The 26,722-nt window shown below is 42.7% G+C and overlaps 1 protein-coding gene across 11 annotated transcripts in view; it reads right to left on the bottom strand.

The window, feature by feature from the left end:
- Positions 1-235: 235 nt before the first annotated feature.
- Positions 236-26,722, bottom strand: part of LOC138801300 (ankyrin repeat and fibronectin type-III domain-containing protein 1-like) — a 195,318-nt gene continuing 168,831 nt past the window's right edge. For 6 of the 11 annotated variants that reach the window (XM_069983964.1, XM_069983960.1, XM_069983963.1 and 3 more), the window contains 6 exons: positions 12,031-12,181; positions 11,677-11,845; positions 8,109-8,275; positions 5,565-5,778; positions 3,795-4,510; positions 238-1,599 (listed from right to left, as the gene is read on the bottom strand). In XM_069983964.1, coding sequence (XP_069840065.1) covers positions 1,309-1,599; positions 3,795-4,510; positions 5,565-5,778; positions 8,109-8,275; positions 11,677-11,845; positions 12,031-12,181 — 1,708 coding nt within the window. In that variant the 3' untranslated portion in view covers positions 238-1,308. Of the gene's footprint in view, positions 1,600-3,779; positions 4,511-5,564; positions 5,779-8,108; positions 8,276-11,676; positions 11,846-12,030; positions 12,182-26,722 lie in introns of all 11 variants that reach the window. The other 5 variants (XM_069983955.1, XM_069983958.1, XM_069983957.1 and 2 more) reach the window with 3 other exon arrangements.

The following is a 26,722-nucleotide window of genomic DNA, read 5'->3' as shown; positions in this document are numbered from 1 at the left end:
AAAAGGGGCATCAGGTTAAAAAAAAGGTCTGCTAGTGACTGCCATAAAGATGAAAAAGTAGAAATAAAAGTGTGGGGTTTTGTTACACCTACACCATGATTATTCTGAACCGCTCACATACACAGTACACAATTGCTTATAATAGTGACAAGTGTAATGGAAAACCAATTTAATGTTTGTACACTCATAGCACCAGTGCTTTAAAGTTTGTTTTTTTCATCACCACGTGATGTCTTTATTATTACAGAAAAAAAACAATCAATGATATGTTTCTTCTCGTCTGGCTCATTAGAAGACAAAAGAAAGAAGGAGAAGAAGAGAGAAGATCAGGATGGCAGAGGATGGGCATCAGAGGTAGGAACAAAGAGTAACAAAGATATATGCATCAGTATAGAACACGTCTTCAAACATCATTAAACAAATAGAATCCAAAAGCCAACCTGCTCATCTGTGAGCTTGGACTGGTGCTGCCATGAGGGGTGAGTTCATTGAGATTCTCGCAGAAGCACCACCAATCTGTATTGTGAAGCACAAAAGAATTCAATATACCCATTGACTAACAGAGGCGTACTTGAGAACATCATGCGGTTGGACGTATGCAAGCCAATTCACAGCACTGCAACAAAGGGAGAAATCTGCCGTGGCACAGACTTTATGGCAATGAAGGGAAATCTATCGGTGAGATGCAGGTACCTTAAAACGAAAGCATACAAGGATGGGAGAAGTTGACAGACAGCGCCGGCTGCTTATATATATTTCTTGAACCTTTTTTTTTTTAAAGAAATTTTTTTATATTATTGTGCAACAAAATATTATTTTTCAGGATACAGTAAAACAAGCACAATAAACAATATTTTTCATTAGAAAAAAAAAATCTTGTGGTTATTATTTGTTTGTTCTATTCTCTGGATACGTACGGGAGAACCGTCATCCAAAGTCCCATTATGTCTCTGTGGTTTATACATCAATAAAACCCAAATGTTTTTGAGAAAAGGCTGGATGGGGGGAGGGGGAGGAGAAATATGTATTGCTTCTTTTGGTGTGAGTGGTGTGTTCTATGTTCGTCTAAAAATACTCTTTCCAAATTCCTTTCCAGTGAAGACGTTGTGGTAAAAGATACATTCTCATGTGCCAGTCAAATTTCTCTTTCATGGTCAGGAAAATAAAGTCTTTGGTTGACAAGAAAGGAGAAAAAAAAAGAATCTTAAACCTTTTACTCTCAACTGGAGCGCACAAGGAGTAATACTTTATTAAGTGAAGGAAGCATTAAAGTTGAGCTGACCGTCCGTCAAAGCCTGAGGAACACTCTCATACCGTTGTCGCTGGACCGTACTGAAAATGCAAAGGAGAGGTCTCTCGAATGCGGACAGAGAAGTGGCCTTTGTTCCACAAACTCTGAAGCGAGAAAGGCAGAAAGTCATCGTCCAGCCATTGTTCTTTATTGTTTTCAGAAGTAAACACCAGTGCAAAATGGTCCAGTTGGTCTTCAGCGTAACAGTATCCTTCTGGCGTTCCCAGCATGCTCCTGGAGATCTCGTTCATCTGGAGGACCACCAGCTTGACAACTTCCCGAGCTGCTGTTTTACTCGTTATATGTAACTGGTCACAGAAAAAAAAAAAAAAGAAAAAAAATATTTTAAATGGCTGAATAGCGTATTTCTGGAGGCATAAAAGTTTCCGATACTTTACAGCTCTTTGCAAAAGTATTGTTCCCCTTTCAGGTGTTCCCTTTTATTACATACGTGTCACGGTGAATGGTTTCTGACCTTTACGAAAAAATTATAATAGGACAGGAACGGGAGTAATCGCAGAAGTTTTTGGATTAGTTCAACACCCATATTAACTGTAGGGAAAAGTAATTACCACCTTGTAGCAAACAGGCCACCAAATCCCTATTTGAGTCTTGGACTTCGCTCTTCTCTCAAAGCTTTAGGTTTTCACATACAGACTGCTCTTTTGCCACAGAATTTTCGATGACAACTAGACATGAGCGAACCTTGAGCAGACTCTCCAAACCCAAACTCTCTGCATTTGATTACCAGTGAATGAAGAAGTTGGATACAGCCCTAAGGCTGTCTAGAAAACATAGATCTAGCCTATGGTCTATGGCTGTATCCATGTTTTCCAGAACTCCATAGGGCTGCACCCAACTTTTTAAACCACCAGTTATCAAATGCAGAGCGTCATCTCTATTGACAACACATAAAAGGGTTTTACCTCTCAGACCCCCACAGACCATTAGTATGAGGGTCTTGTGTAGCCCTGACTGTATGGGTAGTGGGGGCAGTTGAACACACTGCCACTTCAGTACTCAGCTACCCTTTTTAGGCCCATAGGCCCATCTGCTTCTATGGTTGTGGGGATCCCCCTCAGACTGGGACCGATCAGACACTTAGGTCATGAGCGTCAGTCATTGGAGAACCCATTTAAGAATTTGTCTAGACAAGTACTTCTCACATTTTGTAGGCGGCTTCACTTTTGATTTGTTTTATGTCACACTTTGCTTAGGAGAAAAATGAAAAATATAGTGAAAAATACTTTTAATTTTGGCCTAAAGTGTTACTGTTGTTTCATAAAACTTTTGACATGTCATAGAGACATGTCAAGAGCCGGGAGAGACTGCGCTTAGCAGGCCCAGACCCAAACTGATCAAAACTTTTGACGTCTCTATGGAATGTGAAAAATTTTGGGACACTTAAGAAGCACTCCCCACAACCTGTTTTATTGGCTTTCCGGCTGCAGGCTGATAACTATACCCAGCAGTGATGATCACTTTCCCACGGTGCAGCGTTATTCCGGTCTCTGACACCATTGAAATCATGCTGGCGCTCCACTTGTGCTGCATCTTCAAAGGCCGGAAGTCAGTGTTCTATATGCATCTTGCATTCATAAAGATGCATTAAAGACACTGATTTAGGGTCATCAAAAGCACAGGAGAATCAAGAAGAGCAGTGAGGTCAGTGCCAGGTATGTAAATGGCATCAGAGCATCAGAATAGCCGCACAACAGGAAAGCAATATTACTGGTGAGTATACTTGTTAGCCTGCAGCTGGAGAGCCAATAAAACAAATTAGGGGGGAGAGTGCTTCTTTAAAGGGGAAGTCCGAACAGACCTCTTTTTTTCACAAGTGCCAGATCATGATGTGTCAGCTTCCGCTCAGCCAGTCAGCGGCCGTAGTGGGGTCCTCCCCATCCCCGGCACTTGGGGAAAAAAAAGAGGTCTGCCCAGACTTCTCCTTTAACTTTGGCCACTTGTAAGGCTCCACTACAAAAAGGTTACTTAGGAAAATCCAAAACTGCATTTTTGAGTTTCCTGTGGCTGGTTTCACTTTACGTTTTTCTGTTTCAATTAAATGCATCTATCTCATCGTAAATACCCTTGTGGCTCAGGCTAGTTGCAAACTGTTATGCAGTGTACAGCAAGATCTGCTTAATGCAAGGTCCCGATATATATGCCTATATGCATGATGGGGCCAAAAGTTTGTGATTTTGGCTTCTATTCAGTATATATGCAGTTGGGTATGCTAGATGGAATAGTGGTGTTCCTCTGCGCAATACCAATGAAACAGCTGCAGCAATAGGGCGTATACTGTGCGGGATATGTCCTTTTACTATAGTACCTATAAACATGATGTTTATCTGGGAATTCCATGAAACCAGCCTAAGTAATGCTTATGATGATCATAATCGAGTTTCAACCTACAGAAAGATGGTGACACTTTCTTAGCAAGTTTTAAAGATTAAAGATTTCATAATGAGGTGACAGAATACATACAGACCTTCTGCTACAGTACCTTAACACTCATCTCTTTAGACAGACCCGTCTCGTATTGTGGATATATCCGTAAAGTTACTGAGTTATTCTTTTTTCCTTGGCCTGATAAAATTTTCGGCTCCAAAGGCTCTTGGAAGTCATGTGTCCACTCAACAGAGTGAGTGCGGTAGATTCTCCGTGAGTTTTCACACGGCTGATCATTGTCCGGGGTAAAAGAAGTGCTTGTCCTCAGGCCCCGCATAGTACGGTGACTTGTAGGTTTGGACTCCGTTGGAGAGCTGTCTACAGAACCTGGACAGGACTTTCGAGAGGCCTTGTAAGGTTGCTTAGGAAAGTCCAGGCTGCTGGTACGGACACAGTAAGCTTGCCGCTTTTCAGTAATACGCAAAAGTTCAATCTGGCGGCTGGGAAGCACAAAGTCACTGTCATAAAGCTGCTGTGGACGATCATCTTCCTGAGTCAATACTTTGGGCTCATGTGTCTGCAGTACATCGGGTGTACCATCTCTGAAGCTACGAATGGTCCTCCTGCCACATTCCTGTCCAGAGGAGTAAACCAGGTCCAGCTCCTTCGGACTTTGGGCTCTGCTAGAGTCATAATCACTATCGGTGGCAAGGAAGACTTCTGAGGAGCCCTCTTCATCGGATACACCATGGGAATCTAGAAGAGGGGAAGACTGGTTCGTGAACTTCACATCCAAGAGTTCATTATCGGAGTAGGGAGCAGATAGCAGATCTACAGGTGCAAATATCAAAAGGAGGTAAGTAGGTTATAACAACCTTCTTACAAAAACATCAGATCATTACAGTGTATGAAACGTGTATAAAACCCTGCGGTTGTAAGCTGGACAAACACACTGCAATATTGTCAGCCTCACCTGACAATTTTTGAATAGTTGATACATTTTTGAGTTGAGTAGATAAAAGGAGTGTTAAAGGGGTTACTTGAACCTACCCCGACAGCAGGACGATCTAACAGATGGATCCAATATGTCCGATCCTTTCAATATTTCTACTGGAAACGAATGCTGAGGCACATGCAAGTGAATGTGTGAGCAGGATTGTTGGACAGACAGCTATCAGTGAATGGCCAGCTTTTCCCATACATAGACTAAAAGGCCTTTTACATGGGCCAATTATCAGCCAGGAGCGTTGTTAGAAACACTCTGTTCACACTGTGATCAATAATCGGCCTGTGTAAAAGTGACCACGATCAGCTGAGGACCAGGAAAATCCTTGATCCTCGGCTGATCATCTGTTTAGAGCAGGCTTTAAAATAAAGGGAAATTGACTGCAAAGATTGTATATAATTTCCAGATCACAGGCAGTTTGTAATTACCAAGTTACTTGTGATCTGCCATCTGGCTTCTGCAGGAGGCAGGGCCTAAAGATTCAGTCAGCAGCCCAAGGACTGGAGAAGCCAGATACTGGATCACAAGCAGGATGGTAAGTATAGACTGTTTGTGATCTGGAAACTGACAGCACAGTTATATACATGCTATCAGTTTACAGGGCTGCACAAACGATACAGTGATCATTCGTGCAGCCCGGGCCCTCGATTCCTCATGCCTTGTAAAGGCACTGCAAACGAGCACCAATATTGCCATTCTTGTGCTCATTTGCGGATGCCAGCGGCCCAGAAATCATCAGGTCTAAAATTATCCTAAGTGGTAAGATTAACCATATCACTTGTAAATGCTGATCTATTAAATAATTCAAATATGGCTGGTCATCCAACTATTGGCCAAGTGGCATTCTACTCACCAGTGATGGCCACTTTTCTTACTGACCTGTGTTGAGCTTTCTGTTGGTTTCAGGAGAGGGGGTTGGCGATGGAAAGTAGTCCAGGTGAGATGAGGTGGACTGAGCTTTCTCCTTGAGAAATATTTCTCCAGAACCGTTGAGGAACCAGGTGAGGGGTACAGCACATGATGGTTGTTTGTACCTAGCATGTTGTAGGGCATCCATCATCCACCGCATCTCCCTCCAGATCTCTTCCATTTGCTGCATGGTTAAAAAAAAAAAAGAGAGGTATCATAATAACGTGAAATGCTAAGTTATTAATCAAACACTTGATGCCAGGTTCTTGCAGATCTTGGAAGGTTCCTGCAGTGGGACACTTCCCGTCAACAGCTCATTACCTGGATTCTTAGGGCCCATTTTCACTACAGAATGTCAATTCTTTGAGCGGAGAGGGGAGGCACGCAACGCCTCCCATTGAAAGAGATAGCAGGCGGGATTCGGCACAGAGTCCGCAGGCGGGGGTTCCAAGCGGAATCTCCACCCCGATTCCGTAGTGTGAACGGGCCCGTATAACTGAAATTTTTGCCCTATTAAAAAATGAGCAAGAAATAGAGAAGGTACTGAAACACATGGCTAGAGATTCTATGAATTGTCCCTGTGGCTCTGTAGCAGTGTTCCCCAACCTTTAGCTCTGTAGCTGTTACAAAATTACAACTACCATGATTCCTTGGGCATGATGGGAAGTGTAGGGATGCCCATAATATTGTTCTTCTACCTCCTATCATCATACTATAAAGATTTCAGCAGGGTTGTGCTACAGAGGAGGACCCCAGGCTGACACTTGGCACCCGCCCAGACATTAATTGTAGCCCTGCTCACTATATTTTCAGAGTATTCTGCAAAACAAAACAAATGCTAAATGTTTCCGCTTCCAAACCTAAAAGGAGGAAAAAAGCTTTTCTGTAACCCAAGATATCAAATGAAAAAAAAAAAAAGCATAAGAATAAAAATTGCAGACTCAACTCCGCAGGAGCACGGCCTGGTCAGACCAGACGACTCCTTCAATTGCCTCCCAACCAATAGCCCCATTAGCCAAAGAACAGACTGCCATGATAAATAAATGGCATGGAGACGTCTGCTCCAGGCAGAATCAGTACACACGCCTTCATACACAGCGTATCTCCCTGACTTCCTCTGTGGGACTTGGCAAGGTCAAGTCTGTATTAGTGGTGAAAAGGTCTCCCAGTCTTTATCCTGTTGGCTGGTGCAGCCATACACTTATACAGTTATCAAAGCATGTATTAAATCTCCTCCCGCATACCCGGCCTATGCCAGCAAACTTGTCTTACTCATAGGGGGACTGCCTGCTATTCCTTTCCAGCAGGGCCACAGAAGTGCTATTTGGAAGCGTGGGCAAAACACTGCTGGCTCCTACTAAGTAATAATCATTATCGAAAACACAGAAGACGTTAGTAATACCACCAGTGTCCTATGTGGCTTGTAAAATGATAATCTTAGAACCCATGGCACCTGTGGGCAGCCTGTTGGTGGACGGCTATTACTGCCTGACCCAGACTCCAGAACAATATGGAATCTATAGGAATGCCAATAGCTCCGTCTGATCCTCCATTACACAGCGTATAATGAAAGTGTTTACAGAAAAGCTTCATAACTGGTCACGGGAGGAACTGGCGGGATGCTGTTTGGAAGCCAAGTAGGAACGAGATCTCAGATTTATCAGGCAGCCCTTCCCTACAATTACACTTTATGTGTTCTTGTCAATAGGCCTGTTGATTTAGAGCTGCCCTTGGCTTAATTCATACCTGTACTTTACATACGTTCCTGCCAGACGAGATGAAATGTTTTCTACCACAAGTTGAAGTAGACATTGTTCCTACTGAGTGACCTCATGTCCATTAGTAGGTAGCTTCATAATGAAGTGTGGTATTACTTACTCCACAGTCTGTCTTCTCGTAATGACAGATGAAGGAATAAAGGGTAAGATAACCATGCTACATTATATGAGGCTATTAAAATAGAGCAAAATTACTTAAAAGGAAAAAAAAACTATCATATCTGTATTGCTACATAAAAAAATAAAAACAATGCATAATAATACAAAAAAATAAACCAAAAAAAAATAAATAATAATAAATATACACACCTAGAAAAGAACACAGGACAATAGGCTGACCTGAATGGATGGATGTAGATTTTTGCCCTTACAGACTATGTTACTATGTATTTAGTGTTTTTTGTCTCCTTACTTTAAGGGTTTATCCAGCATTAGGATTTTTTTCTATAATGCTGCCCCCGCTGACTGTAGGTTACCGCCACCTCTGAGACAAACTCGTCTTGGGAGTGACAGCCCGCTCAGCAAATCACTGACTGAGACGGAACAGTGCAGCAGCCAGTGATTGGCTAAGCGGGCTGTTACTACCAAGACGAAGTGGCGGTGGCTGCAGACAGCGGGGGACACCAGAGATGCCATAACAGGACACCTGGGGGAGCGCAGGGAGATAAGCATAACATGTTTATTATGTACTGGTTATGGTCTGTTACTGCAGGTATAGTTGTTTTTTATTTATTACCTGGATGTAATCCTGAACTTGCTGATGTCGCTGCTTTGCTGTGGTAAGTTCAGTGTCGGAGAAGGCTTCCCTGAGACTCTGCTGAGACAGGAGAGACTCCAATTCCAGCAGGGCAGATAGCTGACAATACTGACTGATGAACTCCCGATCATAAGTGAAAAAGTGAACTGCAAAAAGAAAAAGTGCAACCCAGTTTATTACAATGTAGAGTAAAAGTAGAGCAGCCATAGATGTGGATGGAACACAAGGGTGTGTGATTAGGAAGCTGAGGGGTGTGAATCATGTTATGAAGCTCCTAATCACACCCCCTTACCCCATTTACACCCATTTTGCCCATCTGACTGTTCAGTGGAAAGCAACCCCTTTGTTCTCAGAGAGATAAGCTGGTGCCATAGGGAACACATGTATAAGGAGTAGAGGGAAGATAACTGTCGGACCACAGTTAATGAAGGTGTATAGGCACCTTAAGACCCCAATGATCATTATAACAGCTGCCCCATGTCTGTTGCTTGAATGGAGCCATAGACGAGCATAAGTGTTGCTGTTCCATTCTTGGTGTACAGCAGTGATTTTCAACCAGTGTGCCGTGGTCGGGTGTGCCACGGGGAAAGTTCCCCAAACTATGGTGCCCCTGTGAAACAGGAGAAAACAATGGGGGAGAGAAACCTGGGGATGGGGGAGAAACAGGGGAGAGAAGCAGGGGGGAGAGAAGTTTGGTGGAGAGAAGTTTGGTGGAGAGAAGCACAGGAGAGAAGCATGGGGGAGAGAAGCACAGGAGAGAAGCAGGGGGAGAGAAGCACAGGAGAGAAGCAGGGGGAGAGAAGCACAGGAGAGAAGCAGGGGGGAGAAGTATGGTGGAGAGAAGCACAGGAGAGAAGAAGGGGGGAGAAGTATGGTGGAGAGAAGCAGAGGGGAGAGAAGGTTGAAAATCACTGGTGTACAGGACTGATAAAGAGCCAAGGGATGTATTTCACCGTCCAAAGCCTTTCAGATGTATGACTGCCATCAGAGGGGATCCCACCGATTTACCAGTGATCAGCTATGCAGTAGACCGGTATATCACTTTATTAGGAGCCTGGAGAGATCATCTAATCCATTGGGTATGTGACATTTGGTGCCCACAGAGGGCTATGTGAGGGATATTATAAAATAACGAACAATACTCGGAAAATGATCGCCAACACTGGTTACAGGTACGGCTATCTGGAGCTGCAAAAGTTATAGCTCTATAAGCGCAACTATTGTAATGGAAACAATGATCAAATCCAAAAATCAGCGGCGGATGTGGATTGATTGTCAATGTTTGGCATCAGGTTCTTAGACTGTTGGGTCTAGGATACGGCTACTAGTATCCCTGAAGACTGGTATATAAGGTCTGACTTGTTCTGTTAATATCATGTGTATACTACTGTGCTATGGAGCTGAATACATGGGAGGAGGCTGTACATTGGCGTTCTCCTCTAATCTGATGATTTGTTCTGTATTTTCTACTATGACATTAACGTTGTAGGTTGCTGTCATACCGTAGGATATTTTTTTCTAAAAAACACAAGTGATTAAAAGGAAGAAAAGAATTGTACTTGGCTGATTGTGTTCATTGGTTTTTTTAATGAAGTGAGCCGCGTTGTGGAGCCCCCCCGATGGGGATTGTGGGTTTTATGAATGTTTTTGTTGTTATCCCACATTTCCCGGGAAGACACCGGGGATTGGCGCATTAGCAGCTAATTCTGCCGCCAGCTCTTATCCCAGCATGTACACAAGTACCTGATACAAAGAGCTCATGTGATGTTTACTGGTATAAAACACTGGCAAATAGCGAAGTAAACAGAAAAGTACATAAAAACTAAAATTGGTAAAGCACTTGTAATAGTCACAATGCAGGGATTAGACAGGCATCATGTAACACACCATGCATTGTGGTGAAAGGTTATAAAATAGTTCTCATTACTGCGTATGAAGACCCCCTCTAATACCTTAAATCAGGGATGGGGAACCTTCATCCCTCCAGCTGTTGCGAAACTACAATTCCCAAAGGTTGCCCATCCCTGCCTTAAATAAAGGGGCTCCCCTGCTATGTAGTGCTCCATGCCCTTAAGACTCCAACTGGCACACATCAAGAGAGGTCAAGTTTGGGGATGTATAGTTGCATTACAGTGTATTGCTGGTCTTCTAACCTCCTGGCCCTTTAATCCAGTGGGGCATTAACAGGAGGTAAAGTGCAGGCTGTGTGACACCTGAGCATGTTGTAGTAGTTAGCCTGAGGATATGTGTGGCTAACAATAGTACAATACAGCTGGAAGCATGGTGGCTTACATGGGGACATACTGTATGGGGCTAATGGTGGCTCACATGGGGACAAATATGGCAGGCTTTCTAGATGGTACTAGAATGGGCATTTTAGTATAGCTTTTTTAAGCTTTCTTAAAATCAGAACATTTCAGTGAATTGAAGACCAAGCAGCCATTATATAGTGCTCACTACTGAGCCAAGTGCTTGTTATATCATCCTGACCCTAGATGGTTATTAACCTTGTACCAACTACCAGTCATTTGGAGCCAAGTACTATCATATCTGGAGTCAATGTTATTTCCAGTGGCTTCCAAGCCAATGGTGGGCTATCATAGACTAAGGGTCCTATTACACGTAACGATAAGATCATTACTCCATGTGATAAAGACAGTGATCAGCTGAGAAAAACGATTATTGGCTGATCAGGTCTTTTGGCCCTGCCTTAAAATCATCAGCTGATAAATAAACGTAATACATAACTGTGCACGCTCCCCAGTGTTCTTCTCGATACTGCCCACTCACCACCAGCGCTGAAGCTTCCACACCGGTATTTAAAGTGACCTGCTGCTCAGCCAATCATTAGCCATGGCGCTGTCCCATCTCAGCCAGTGATTGGCTGAGCGGCCTGTCATTTCAGAGACCGGCTCTGAAGTGCCAGCAGCAGCTGTGGGCGGAAGTTAGGAGAATACTAGTCTGCTTCCGCCATGCCTATTACATGAAGCGATGTGCAGCAGACCGCCCCTGTCATGATCAGGCTGTTTCAACATGTTAAAAGACTACGATCAGCTGACATTGTGCATGTTGGCTGATCATGGTCTTTTACCATGCGCTGTTACACCAAACAATTATTGTCCCGAATGGCCGGTAATCGGCCAAGTACTGCCTATAATCATTTGGTGTAAAAGGGCCTTTACACTTAAGGCAAGGGCTGCACAGACATCACTAATGGTATATATATATATATATATACATACATACATATACATACATACATATACACATACAGCTCTTGCTACACGACTATCGAGCTGCGTAATAGACTTAGTAAGCGAGCGCTGATCTAGAAGACCCTAACCTGATGTGTTAACATCACTACTGTATTTTTGCATGAAATAGGCTTTGCACAAAAAAACTCTCACTTTCTGATGCCTAACACCAGTTGATAAATTTCCCCTAAATTTTTGATTTTTAACTTGTGAAAATTACTTGAAAAAAATAAACACAAACATATATATAAATAATCAATAAAAGGCACTAGCAACAAGGATAAGACTGTTACCCAGCTCAAATATTTGCAGGGGCAGTGTGAGGAATCCTGAGTAAGGGGTGTAAGGGTTGTTCTGGCCGGGGGCTGTGCAAACATCATCAGAGGGAGGAAGCAACAACAGCAGAGAGACCTGACCTCCGAACTCTAGCACTTCTTGACTGTATAACCGGAAATCTTTAGCCTATAAGACAAGTAGAAAGAGCAGTGAAGCGGATTTCTTAGCAGTAGTGACCTGTCAATAAGTTTTGCCGTTCTCAGTGCTGACATTAAGCGTGACCACGTTGCAGAGGTGGCACTAAGAAGGGTAAGATTATATTGCCCTCTTCTTCTAGCACACACAGTAATCGGCTTTGAAGGGGAGGCTACCTCTTGAAGGGGAATGTTGACTTGACTCATCAGTTCCTTCACGGCCGTCTGAAGTTCTTTTAGCAATAGGCTCTGGCTGCAGTCCGAGTCCTGCTCATTGCCCATTGGTTCATCCACATTGGCCATAGTCTGGAGCCATTCCCATTCTTCCCTAAGTAGAACATGGCAAAATGATTACACTTTACAGCCAAACAAAGTAATAAAAAGCTACATGGATCATATACAGGTCATAGCGACAGACACTTTTTAGATGTGCTTTTATAATGATGGTCTCTCAGAAATGTAAAAGATCTTGAAGATGACAGCAAAGAGCATCTCCCAACAATTTCGCATTACATGGACAGCCTACTGATTTCAATAGCAACTAGGTTACACTTCATTCACCCTGTGGAGACATTGCAGAGAAGTTCCTAAGTGGTTTCCTAGTTGAACGACCTGACCACAGTTATTGTTCAGAATGACAACCTCAACAACATTTTGTCTTTGAAGCAGGAATAATGGGCAATGGAAGAAGGTGGCTTGCTCTTTTTATACAACGGGCTGAGCCTCGGACACTATAAAAAGTTGGCTGAAGAAGTGTAATGCTTGGAAATGTTTTGCTGAAAACCTTGGCTCCTGCAAAAATTTCTTGAGAAATGAACAAGACAAAGCCTTTAATACAAACCTGATTGACACCACCGTGCACACTGTAACGGTGCCGTCTATTACTCTTAGTGCCGCCTGATCCCTGAGATCTCCTCTGGTTTGTATATCTGCAAATGTGCTAGTTGGTGCACTGACAGTAGGCCCAGAAGCTCCAGAGCACCAATATCCCCCCATCCCAATGACGTGCCAGGCCAGGGACAGACTTCACTCTGAAGGTGGCACGTCATTGAAGGGAGGAGATATCATGCTCTGGGGGTGCTGGGTCCGCCTTCACTGCACCAACTAGCACATTTGCAGATATACAAACAAGAGGATATCAGGAAGTATGTGGCAGTATGAACGGTCAGCACTGTTGCAATGTGCGTGGCAGTGTTGATCAGGTTCTTATTTTAACTCAATCTCATTTCGCTTTAAGGTGGTCGGCCTCCAAATTCACCAGATCTAAATCTGATCGATCATCTGTGGGATATGCTGGAAAATCTGATCCATTGAGGCCGCACCTCACACATTTTAGGACTTTTAGAATCTGTTGCTGACATCTTGGCGCAGATATCGCAGGACAGCTTCTAAGGAGTCCAGGCCTCAATGGGTCACAGCTGTTTTGGAGATCTGCACAATGTTATAACTCATTGCTGTATACAATCATTTAAATCCTGATTCACCGTTATACCCTAATAGATTATAGAAGTGTAAATGTACACACAAAACGCAATAACAGCTTCAATTCTGATTGAACTTAATGCGGAAGAGTTCCAGAAACAAGATAAGCCCTTTATCCAATATCAACACTTTCATTGACTTGACCTTGTCTTGAACCATTGTGGATTTCCTTCTCGGTATCCCTCCAAGATATTTACTAAGAATTGGTAGCTTGTTGCTTATTAGGGTTAGATAAGACTCCAGCCAATGAAAGCCGTGTATAGTAAGTGTGTCTGCCTCTCCTGCTGTTCTAAACCCTATGCCGAAACATGTGCTCAGACGCAGCCGAATGAATGGCGCCTCAGGAGCTGTTAAGGGGCTTCGGGGATTGACTGGGTTAAATCCCCAGATACAGACAGATCAGAAAAAATTTGCAGCCTCAGTTCTCATGGCTTAACCCTGTGCACATGGATTAGTGACCATCAGGAAAAGCAGCGACAGGTGATACTACAGGCAGATATTTCAATTCTGTCCATCCAGGCAACTGATGATGGTGGGATTAAAATCCTGAAACATGAGTTAATTTCAAATGTGCAACGTGTGCACGTGTGTGCGCTCTCTGCTCTGGAGGATGGGGGAAGGTGAAAGCTAGCTGGAGACCTAAATAGAGCACAGTGGCCGGGTACGTGCCTCACTGAAATGACTTTGGCATGGTGAAGGTAAACTGAGTATGCTACGCAGCGTAGTGTAAGGTGTCTCCATCCATTCCCAGTCTAGGGTGATGCCTGTCTATACATCTTGCAAAATTCTAAAGCCAATGATACTACTTCTAACTATGCTAACAAAATATTCTGCATCAAATGGGAGTTGAGCTTGTGCAAAAAAATCAGCTCCTATTATAAGGGTCTTGTGGAGAGAAGCATGGTGGGCCAAGGTTCAGGTCCTGCAGAGGAGTCCATCGTAGTCAGTCCCCTGCAACTATGGCCCAAGTCTTATGGCATGACTCTTATATAGCCTACTAGTTAAAAATATGCAAAAATCCAATTACAAATGGGTAGAGGTGCACAATGAACATCAATATGCACATGACTTGCTAGAAAGCTTATGACCTCCATTGGTATGGAAGACCAAGTAGGAGAAATAAAAGTCCATGCTTCTATGCCTGGTGTAGACTTATAGCAGGTACTCTCCTTACCTCACCAGCCGGGCCAGATTGGCTCACTAGAGTACCAAAGGACGCCAGGTGTGCTAAAGGTCTGGCAGAAGACAACCCTATTTGTAAGCGACTCTGGAGTCAGGAGATATGTCCTGTGCGCATATAATAATATATAACAGACAATGCATACAATGATAACAAGGATTACCATGGCAATACAAGTGGATGGGACCATTATCTGTATAAATGGAGGGTTTCTTTTAGTGAGACCAAGGAGCTAAGTCCAATACTGCTGACTACTATTGATTACATCATGGGTCTCTAAACTGCGGCCCTCCAGCTGTTGTAAAACTACATTTCCCATCATGCCTGGACAGCCAAATCCAAAGCTTTAGCTGTCCAGGCATGATGGAAGTTGTGGTTTCTCAACAGCTGGAGGGCCGCAGTTTGGATAATAAATAATATACAGTCAACTAGTTGTCAGCAATTCCAATGGCTCAAGGCTCCTATATAAAAATGTAAGCTGTCTTCGACAGTCTAATGTGTGTGGGATGGAGGAAATTTGGTATGTTGAACCTCTGATTTCGATGTGACAGTCAATGGTCTTTTGTGTATCTGTGGGAGAATTGGGCATGTTGACTTGCCGATTTTGATTTGACAGCCAATGGATAATGTGTATGGGGAGAAAGAATCGGACATGTTGAATATGAAGTGCCTAATCCTTTACTGCTGGCAGAGGAGTCTAGCCTCTCCACTTCCCGAATTCAGAACACATGATCACTCAGTGAAACTAAGTTTTCATGCATATGGGCAAATTGGGAAAGATCACTGTCAGCTGACTAAGACAAGACCATTGATTTTATAGTCTGTGTCTGGTGTTATTCTTAATGGTCAAGTTAAATTGCCATTTATTATGATACAGGAGACATTTGATAAGTTTACTATGAGTAGAGTCCGATCTCTCAACTGTTCTCGGCCAATCATCATTGATGTAACACTCCCGGTGATACTGATTAGCGGACCACAGTCCTCAATACTCATGTCTTTTAAGGCTATGTTCACACTGCGTATGATTCCGTCCATAGATCGTACGCCGCCGTACATGTGGAGCTGAAACTACGGGCGTGGGAAAAATAGACATGCGTCCGGATGCGTACGAACCGCGAACATACGCCCGTAGTATAGTTATGCTTCCCTAGCTTGATTCGAAGCGATCTGAAGCAGGTCATTTACTTGGAAATCTTCGCCCAGCCCCGTAAACCACACAGAACCTTTTGGATCGAAAAATCAAGTTCAATTTGGCTGAAATAAGTACTTTGTACGGGACCGCATGGAAATCCACGGCCGTGAGTTTCAACATTTTCGTCCTCAAACAATGGTCTTGTTCATTTTTCACGGCGCCGTATACGATCCGGCCGTAAGCTCATACATAGTGTGCACTGTGCGGGCGTACATCGTATACTTTCAAGCGAACGCATCAACCTCAAAACTACGTGCGTATATTCGCGGTTCGCACTACGGACGGAATCATACGCAGTGTGAACATAGCCTTAAGCTGGATACCAGGCCAATGTGCAACCTCCATTCTCCATTTCTAGAAGTTATATAATAGGAACATTAGTAAGTGTCCTTGTTTAGGCTACTGACCACAATGGAGCTTCACATGGGTTACACAAGTATCTATAGAGGCACTAAAAGCAGATAGAGAGAGATGGGAGACAGATATGTGATAAAAAGGACGTCAAGCATTGACTTCTGCCCTAGTCCCCTTACAATTTATGTAATAGCAGATGTTGGAGGAAAGGTTCTTGTGCTCATCCGTGCTAAGCCCTAACTAGAGCCTGTTTGTTCAGCCAGCAAATGATCCTTTAACACTCTCACCATTTCCTGTACTTCCACGCTCCTATTTAAAACCATGTTCCTTCATTCTCTATGGGATGAGACAGGCCTCTATTCACTGTGACCTGAGTGTATCTCCCCGAGAGGGACCATGGATGATTCTGTGCAGGAAGAACAATGCTACTAATCTGGTGGTTACCATCTAGACATCCTGTTTGCAAACCTGATTTATCTTGTTCATTTTTGCCATTTTCTAATGGCGTGAGCAGAGGACAACCCTATATAAGCAACGTCCTGGACTTGTATCCAAGCCGCCTGTGTCCTCAGCTAGAGCTGAATGCAGAAGACAGCTGAATGCACGATGAAATGTATCCCAGGCTGGAGAAAGCCATCACTAGCAAGAACCTGAGCTTTCCAGGACCTTCCTAAGCCGCTCCGATCATATGGAGCTTTAAATAGAGCCAGGCTGGTGAGTTAATGTGGATCTATCAATGCCCAGAATGGGGCTAACTATAGGAAGTCTCCTGGTATTCTATCCCTTTGTGGATTTAGCAGTAATTTTTCTTACAAATGACTAAGAATAGTCGGCTATCTTAAGATATCAGTGCCACCTACTGAGCGCACATCAGTCCGCGATTAGTCTGGTCCAGGAGCCGGCAGGATTCAAAGCCAGGGCAGCGCTAAAGTAAATATTGATAGACAGCAATGCGCAGCTTTCATAAATCACTGTAACCGAGGGCTCTTATTACATTACAGTCACATAGAGATATAAATAGGGGCACACATGAACCATTCAGACATCTATACAATCTGCAAAAAATAGACGTAAACCCCAAATGTCTATTTTACCTTATTTCAATGCTGAGAGAAAGCAGAGGTAAAAAAAAAAAAAACAGGTCTACTTTTTATTCTCCCTGAAACAGCACCACTTTGGTCCATAGGTTGTTTCTGGTATTACATAATCAGCCTTTTTATAAGTGAATGAGGCTTCAGTACCACACACAGCCCATGGACAAACATGGTGCCAGGTCTGGAAGAATAAGAGCAGGCCATTGTTCTCAAAAAACCCTTTGAATAAAAATACATGTAAATAATTTTTTCTCTATCTAGTACAGCCTCGCTGTTGATCACCCTGGATTCTGCCCCTAGTACCCTTAGAATTAGCTGATCACCATGGGTCTTCCTTCCCTTTACCCTCTTGCTCCCCTGTACCCTTAGAATTAGCTGATCACCATGAGTCTTGCTCCCCTGTACCCTTAGAATTAGCTGATCACCATGGGTCTTCCTCCCTTGTACTCTTAGAATTGGCTGATCACCATGGGTCTTCCTCCCCTGTACCCTTAGAATTAGATGATCACCATGGGTCTTGCTCCCCTGTACCCTCTTGCTCCCCTGTACCCTTAGAATTAGCTGATCACCATGGGTCTTCCTACCCTGTACTCTTAGAATTGGCTGATCACCATGGGTCTTCCTCCCCTGTACCCTTAGAATTAGCTGATCACTATGGGTCTTTGATAAGGCCAGCCATACGATTTTACCTACCTGCACCGTACCTATATGACTACACATATATATAGGCCTCTTGCTCAGAAGCTCCAGCACATTAGAGAGTCCCTGATAGGGTTAACTTATAGTTGGACCATTTCTTACCTTGGAAAACTTCTGATATGGACACTAGAAAGAATGTTTTGTCTCAAGAACTATTTCCCTCAGAGACATGTTTATCAGCGTTCAAGGCCGTTCTCAGAGGAAAGCTGCCTGTCTGTTACAGTGGGAATAATGTGAAAGTATCATTGCACAGAATGTATTGTTCTAACCTTTTTGAATAATAATAATGAATACTAATATAGATGCCATTGCGCATGACTGAATATCTAAATCACTAGCACCGCCTCATCTATGTCTTATTAGCATTTGTTACCACCCTATATTTTATCTGTCTATAAAATGTGATGACCATAATAAAACTTGGGCCATTTTCTCCAGGCTTATAATCATGATACATTGTCTTATCTGTGTCAGTGACGTATAAGTAACGAGCTGGTAATACTGCAGGATTCCAACTCTAGATATAATTAAAAAACCATCCTTTACCTGGGTTTTTGGCTTCTCTCCATAGAGAGAGGTCAACATATAAATTTAACCTTAACATTTGGCGCCCGAACAGGGACTCAGCCTCTTGCAAACTAGAACGCAGACAGACGGGATGTGGTGATTTATCCGTCATCGGACGCGCAGATATAACTGGCCAGGTAAGAAAGACTTTCCTTTCTTACGTACTATCTGTGCCTCAGGGGAACGGATCTAATGAGATTCCCGTCACCTGTGTTCTCTATATGTTTGTAAAGCTGAGTCTAATTGTTAGACAAAGAACTCTGTAACCCAGGATAGGACAAGGTTAAAGTGCTGCATTGCCGTCGCAAACTGTTGTGTGATTGAGATAAGCTGTTGCTGTATTTATGCTGAATTAAGGAAAGGGATTGCCGAACTTATTCACTTCTGCGTCCTTACGGGGAGGCTGTGATTAATGCTTAACCCTTGTAATACAGCATGGCATCGAGAACACCTGCGAGGTCACAGACAGTAGGCATATAACTTTTGGAGTGAACGGGTTCCTGATAAGTGATATCTGTCTCGAGCAGCGGGAACAATACTTGTATTGATCCCATTACTTGTGCTTGTACTGTGGTAGAGAGCAGGTCAGAAGATCTGTGACTTACCCCCTTGCCCCCTAGGAGGAATTAGCAACGAGGGACAGTAGGTTGCTGTAGTGCGTCGCCATAGTGTGTCACTGTGACGGCTGGGCCTATAGCGGCTGTGCTTGTTAAAACCTAAGGTTTAGGTTTCGTTCCCCAATACGCTACCTAGGGATTAGCTGAGCAAGGATGAGACAGTTATTCTCTAAAAGAAGGGATCCCCAGTCTCCACAAGAAGTTTATGTGAAGCTGATGTGAAGCTAAGGAAGATAGCGATGGGCATGTAAAGATGCAGTGCAAGATCTAGAACAGATCTTTAGGAGGTTTGATATGAAGGCAGATACATGCCTTAGCCCCACCAGCCTCTGGCTCTCTGACCAACACTTGGGAAACCACTCACACTCCTGTGCACACTTATTTTTGCCTTGTGGGTAGGTAACCAGACCTACATGTAACATGCAGGGCAAATGGGTCCTTGGAATTTCCAGGAACCTTGGGGGTTAATCGAAGTACTATCCCTAAGGGGGAATCAAGGATTAGAGTTCTAAGAGGGGAGGGTGTGGAGTAGATAGATGAGAGCCAGAGGGTCAGACAGAAGGAAAACATTTAGGATAATGGGTGGGAAGCACAGGTCCAGCTGGGTGGACATGTCATGTGCCGGTGACCAACAATATCTAGATAAGACAGAATATTGTAGTGTGTGTGGCCGACCCAAGCCACATCATTATGTTACATCATTGTACCCAGTTTATATCTGTATACAAACCCCAGATCCTGCGAAAAGCCAACCTACGTCCAATGGTGGCGTATAGACCCTCTGTTCTGCAGGAATCTTCCCCTTGGTCGGCTGTTGAAGTAGTTACTTTGATTTAAAGTGCCCCTTACCTGATAGTAAGACCAATGCCTTTGTGGAGGTGGGCAGCCTAACCTCAAATAGTGTATATTGCCATGTAAGTGTCTGAGTACAAAGCCACGTACTCAGACAAGGAGAACAGTCCAGCTCATTGCTAGATACAGTACTGAGAGAGCTGAAGAGGTTAATTAATGCTGCGTAGTGAAGCAGCATACAAAGTACATAATGTGTGTTATTTGTTATGTTTTGTACAAGGCCATCAACCAGCTCTGAGGGCTGCAGATCACATGCAAGCAGCATTAGGAAAAAGAATCAGAGCTGTTAGTGTAATGTAATGTACGCTCCTACATTATACTGTATTTCAGCCAGTTTTACTAAGCTGGTGTTCCCCTTTAGAAGTATGTTACGTGTTAAAAAAAATGTTGATCATTTTCTGTTGTCCCGACCGTGGAACATTTGCTTATTTGTGTACACCACTTTTCTGTAATCAGCCCTCAAAGATGGCGACTGAAAGCCAACCACTCCCCATATCATCCACGTCTCCATTATAATTGTGACGTCTCAAAACCATGCCCTAAGCCAACACCCTTATATCCGGTTATCTAGTCCGGTGGCCATTTTAACTCCTGGCATTTCTGTCCTCCGCCCATACTGCTTAGTGTCACTGAGGGGGCGGGCACAGGACTTTCCGATAGAGTCTAACAACTGTTTTGCACATTTATTAATGAATATTATTACCTGATGGTGAAGAAAGTTAGACAAAGGTTTGTTGGAGGGAAAAGCAATGAGACTGTTTGAAGGAGCTGGGTCTAGTAGACCTGTTAGTGTATAAGATTGTTATACGGAAGTGTCAGTAGGAGGAGTCAGAGAGAAAAAGTACGTTTTATTAGGAATGTCAAGAGAAAAGTGATAATTGGTAAAGATCAAACGCAGAATTTTGTGCACTTATTAAGAACCCAATGGTATAAGGAGCCTGTAGTAACTTATTACTGTAACTTACACATTTGTATTTAAAAAGTATTTTGTAGGTATATATATGTATCCCAATATATATTGTAAGCAGATTTTCTTTAAGTGTGTGTCCCCAACGTATGATATTTCAAAGAAGAAGTAGTTTACTACAGTAAAATATATATATTTCTATGTAACTTTATTTAACAAGTGTTTATATATGTGTGTGTATATATGTGTACACATCTATCCTAATAAGTTCTACGCAAATTGTTTTTTTTCCTACTAAGTTATAAGTATGTGTGCCACTGTCCAAGGTTACAGTCTGGTGCATAAGAGCACAGCGCTGATATCTTCTGTAACTTCAAGGATGTTAGAAAAAAAATAAAATAAAAACTTCCAAGAAATTTTAACTCTTGTATCTATGATTTTACTGCTCACTGCTCAAGGTTAGAAGTGAAGCTCAGAGCGTTCTGCTTACTGATAAGAGCAGCGTATTGAAGGAATATTCATTTCAGCGAATTCATTTAATTTTTTTAATGTTTTTATTTTTAGGGGTAACAGTTTTGTGATGATTATAGCAAACTTAGCTCATGAATATATATGTATTTTTATCCCTAGTAAAAACCAAACCCATGTCCATGGCTCCAGTCTGCACTCCTTATGCCCCCCCAATATATATATATTTTGTGTTAAGTGCATTGAATCTAGCATCTCTGTTGCCTCTTGATGTAGATTCAAATGGGGGAGGGGATAGAGGTGAATGGAAATGGGAGCAGCCCATTTTGATGGAGTAGCCAATTTTGATGTTTTAAATTTTTTTAAACACCGTACAAATTTTTTATTTTTGAATAAGGATGTTTTTGTTACTTATTGTGTTTGATATTTTAAATTGTGAAAGATGAAAATGTAATTGAAAGCCCAAATATTAATGAAAGTTTAAAAGTTTTCATTGTAGATTATCCCAGACTTTTCAAAGATGGATGACACAAGACGCAAGGATATATGGTGACCGCCATGCAGTGTGACGTTCCACTGCAGAAACCGCTCCTGCTATAAGCTGGAGGTGAGGACAATCACTGAGACATGTAGGATGGTTGAAGGTAACTGTGCAGATGTCTATATGAAGCCCACCATTATGGGTTAATTGGCAAATTAGAGATTTGTTTGGTCCCTGGGCTTACCAAAAACACTTGTAGAAAAAAAAAACTGTTCAAAGAAGAAGAAAAGCTGCCATAGAGCGGCTGACACAACGTTCACGCTGACAAACCCTGATGCCAAAAAGGGTGATGGATGATGGATAAAGCTGGTGATGCGGTGGTTTCTGTGCTCTTCCCAAGGTAACAGCGTACAAAGCGTACAAGGGAATGGGGAGATGTTTCCAGTCTCTTCCTGAGGTAACCGTACATAGTGTACAGGTGGAGGGGAGATGTGGATCTGTTTGTTTTTAAGTCTTTTCCAGAGACAATCAGCAACAAGCTGTGAGACCAGCGGATGGAGAAGAGGTACAGGGTAAAGATGGCATCCAATAACTATTTGCCGACAGCCTTGTATCCCACTGTAAGTTATCTGACAAAACCAGCAGAAGGAAGCCATGTGTAATGTGATGTAGTATCCTCACATTGGGCGGCCCAGGGGACAACAAATATAGCAGAGAGGGTTGTGTACGGCTGTATTATCTACACCTGTCATAACCTACTGTAAGTAACACCGTAAAGTGCCTGTCTGCATAGTCTGTCATCTTCCTGCCTGTTTCAGGGAATGTAAGTGGACGTCATCCACCTGCCACAGGTGGCCTATACAGGTATGTCCTTGTCTGTACTGGTGTCTTCTTTACAGGTCAAGCCAAAACTATGGGAGACGACAAAGCCAATGTCTGAGGTGATACGAGTGGCCTTAAAAGAAGCGATATAACTGAGGCCAAGAGTCCAAGTGTCTGTAAAGAGGCCTGTCAGTCAAAAGATGGGTTTAAGGATAAAGGATCCATACCAATGCTACTATTACAAAAAGGATCATATGATATATATTATTCTCATAAAAAGGCTTTGAAACCTTAGGTGATGTATCGTTTACACTTTGCTGTTATTTCTATGGTGGTTATCTTATGTGTAATATATGATGATCTCAGTCAGACAAGAGACAATTCAGTAGGATCCAAATATTATATCGGTATTAAGCGCCCAGTTACTTCATATTATTGGTGTATGTATTATACTATATGATTATGTACAGGAAGAGATGTGACCATGCGACCAGTCATTAGTCCTGTGTGATCTAATCATAAAGACGTTTTCTAGGTACAAAATAAAGTAAAAAGACTAAAAAAGAAGTGGAAATTTTGAGAATCCGGTACTAAAGATTGTGAATTCACTAATTGGTTATTATAAGTGAATCTAGTGGTTACATAGTAGGTCACATTGTGGAGATTTTATTGCATTTACCTGTTATGCTGTTTTTGGTTTATGTATCAATGAATTTTTATTTTTTGCTTTTGCCATGAGATAAGATTTGTTCACATCTTAACTTTTCTTTTTCAGAAATTTTTTAAAGTTAGTTGTTGTGATTTTCCAATATCCACATGATGCCTAAGTGGTAGAGTTTTTGTGATAGAGTCACATCTGTTATATACAGTGAAGAACTTATTGTCTGATCACTCAGTGTCACAGGGAGACGTAGGAGTGACAGGAGACTAGTTAGGTTCGGGACGGAGGATTGTCTTACCTTTAAAGCAGTCCTACGGTAAAGGGACCTAGAGAAGGGGGCTACATCTGTAGTCAAGATTAGGGACAAATCTTAGGGACAGGAGTGATGAGACAATAAGGTTTGGTTATTTTGATAAAATCCGGAGAGGTATTTGTCATATATATATGATTGTTTGAGTATTGATAATAAGCTTTTATTTGTTTTGTTGTAACTAAGCTGTATATTGATGTATACTGTACAGACTCACCCATTGTTTAGTATTTTCTTTCGGTTATTGCAGATCTTACTACCACATCTGCTGTAAGTTTGTTCCGCCATCTATAACTTTCAATAAAACGTATGGTACTATTTTTGTCTATCCTATGGTGATGCCCATAAACTAATGGGAGTCCTTCAGGGTCTCTTCCAAGTGGTCTTATGCATAATACTGATCTGTTTTTCAGTAAAAGTGTTCATGTGTATTTTCTCTCGTATAAAACCTCGACAAACAGGAAGAAGCTTCACCCTCATATAAGAGACTAACGTTACTATGCTTTCTTTCTCTTATCGGTTCTCTTGAATCTGTGCCGCCTGGACATTTCTGGAGGTTGGATGCTGTACTAGTACTTGGAGGATGTTTTCACCTGTGGTCCCTTGATCAACCTGCGGCTGAGGGTAGAGTCCTTAAAACCTCCGGCTACGACCCAACCACCAGTGATGAACCATATCCATGCTCCACGGATGTCAAATGGGGGAATGATAAGGCCAGCCATACGATTTTACCTACCTGCACCGTACCTATATGACTACACATATATATAGGCCTCTTGCTCAGAAGCTCCAGCACATTAGAGAGTCCCTGATAGGGTTAACTTATAGTTGGACCATTTCTTACCTTGGAAAACTTCTGATATGGACACTAGAAAGAATGTTTTGTCTCAAGAACTATTTCCCTCAGAGACATGTTTATCAGCGTTCAAGGCCGTTCTCAGAGGAAAGCTGCCTGTCTGTTACAGTGGGAATAATGTGAAAGTATCATTGCACAGAATGTATTGTTCTAACCTTTTTGAATAATAATAATGAATACTAATATAGATGCCATTGCGCATGACTGAATATCTAAATCACTAGCACCGCCTCATCTATGCCTTATTAGCATTTGTTACCACCCTATATTTTATCTGTCTATAAAATGTGATGACCATAATAAAACTTGGGCCATTTTCTCCAGGCTTATAATCATGATACATTGTCTTATCTGTGTCAGTGACGTATAAGTAACGAGCTGGTAATACTGCAGGATTCCAACTCTAGATATAATTAAAAAACCATCCTTTACCTGGGTTTTTGGCTTCTCTCCATAGAGAGAGGTCAACATATAAATTTAACCTTAACAGTCTTCCTCCCCTGTACTCTTAGAATTGGCTGATCACCATGAGTCTTCCTCCCCTGTACCCTTAGAATTAGCTGATCACCATGGGTCTTCCTCCCCTGTACCCTCTTGCTCCCCTGTACTCTTAGAATTAGCTGATCACCATGGGTCTTGCTCCCCTGTACCCTCTTGCTCCCCCTGTACCCTTAGAATTAGCTGATCACCGTGGGTCTTCCTCCCCTGTACTCTTAGAATTGGCTGATCACCATCGGTCTTCCTCCCCTGTACCCTTAGAATTAGCTGATCACCATGGGTCTTCCTCCCCTGTACTCTTAGAATTGGCTGACCACCATGGGTCTTCCTCCCCTGTACCCTTAGAATTAGCTGATCACCATGGGTCTTCCTCCCCTGTACCCTCTTGCTCCCCTGTACTCTTAGAATTAGCTGATCACCATGGGTCTTCCTCCCCTGTACCCTCTTGCTCCCCTGTACTTTTAGAATTAGCAGATCACCATGGGTCTTCCTCCCCTGTACCCTCTTCAAAAAGTTGATTTTGCCAGGGAGTGCTGTAGTCAGCCATTCATTTTCAATGCAACTGCCACTGCAGGGAAATACAGTATACATGGTGCCATTTAGTTAAATGTCTGTCCTTTAATTCAAAGACAACTTGAGACCTCTGGAACAGGAAATGTTCATGCAAAGTTGCTATCCTTTCTGAGGGCTGAGCAGAGCAGTCCTCCTGAGAATTACATCTAGGGTAGAACAGGGGCTATATTAATTCTTCATCAAACAACCCATTTAATATCATTCTTGCTCATACACACTGTCTCCATTTTATTGCATGTGTTCAGCCTAAAACATGGTGCCTCACCAAAACATTATAAGGTGGGTTAGGAAGCCTCTACAGCTCCTTGGCACACAACTATAGAAACACAGAGGTCCAGGCACACCATTTTGCTGTTTGTATAAGCCCTTAAAGGGGATCTCTAGCTAATTTTGAAAAGATATGGTGTAATGCTTCATCATGGTGTAATGATCCATGTAGTGGCGCTGCAGGAAAAATACACAGCCAGGTTTTCCTATAGATTACAGCTGATCCCTTGCAGAACTTGTGAGCTGCCTATTGTCAAGGAATTCTTCTAACAAGTAGGGGTTGTCCAAAGCAGAGAACTCCTCTGTCACTTTAAAAAACATGTGAAGGGTTTTGATGGGTTAATGTCTGGGTGTTTAGACCCCCACCAATCAGTAGATAGCGGAGAGATGCTCTCAGCTAAGCATTTCACTCCTCCGCTTACTGCAGGAGACATAGACAAAGATGGAAAAGGCAGCAGGCCAGGGAGTGAAACGCTTAGCCGAGTGCTTCTTCCAGCTCTATCTAATGATTGCAGGAGTCTGAACACCAAGACCTCTGGTCTGGTCTTAGGGCCCTATTCCACCGGACGATTATCGTTCAAATTATCGTTAAATCGTTCGAATCTAAACGATAATCGTTCGGTTGAAATGCACTTAAAGATTAACGACCGAACAAGAAATCGTTGATCGCTTTATAAGACCTGGACCTATTTTTATCGTTGCTCGTTCACAAAACGTTCGCAAATAGTTCGCATTGAATAAGACGTCGTTCGGTCGTTCACAGTGGATAAGAACGCAATAGCGAAGAAATAGCGAAGAAACAACGATCGCAAATACGATCATAAGTAACGATTATCGTTCCATGGAAATGAGTGAACGTTTTCAGGTCTTTCGCAATAGCGGTTGTTTGAGATCGTTAATTGTTAACGATTATGCGAACGATAATCGTCCGGTGGAATAGGGCCCTTAGAGACGTCAACATTTTTTAAAGTGACAGTGTCCATTTA

The sequence above is a fragment of the Dendropsophus ebraccatus genome, chromosome 9, assembly GCF_027789765.1.
Source record: "Dendropsophus ebraccatus isolate aDenEbr1 chromosome 9, aDenEbr1.pat, whole genome shotgun sequence".
NCBI classification, from domain to species: Eukaryota; Metazoa; Chordata; class Amphibia; order Anura; family Hylidae; genus Dendropsophus; species Dendropsophus ebraccatus.
Note: the sequence above shows the minus strand (reverse complement) of the source record. Positions and strands in the feature narration are given on the sequence as shown.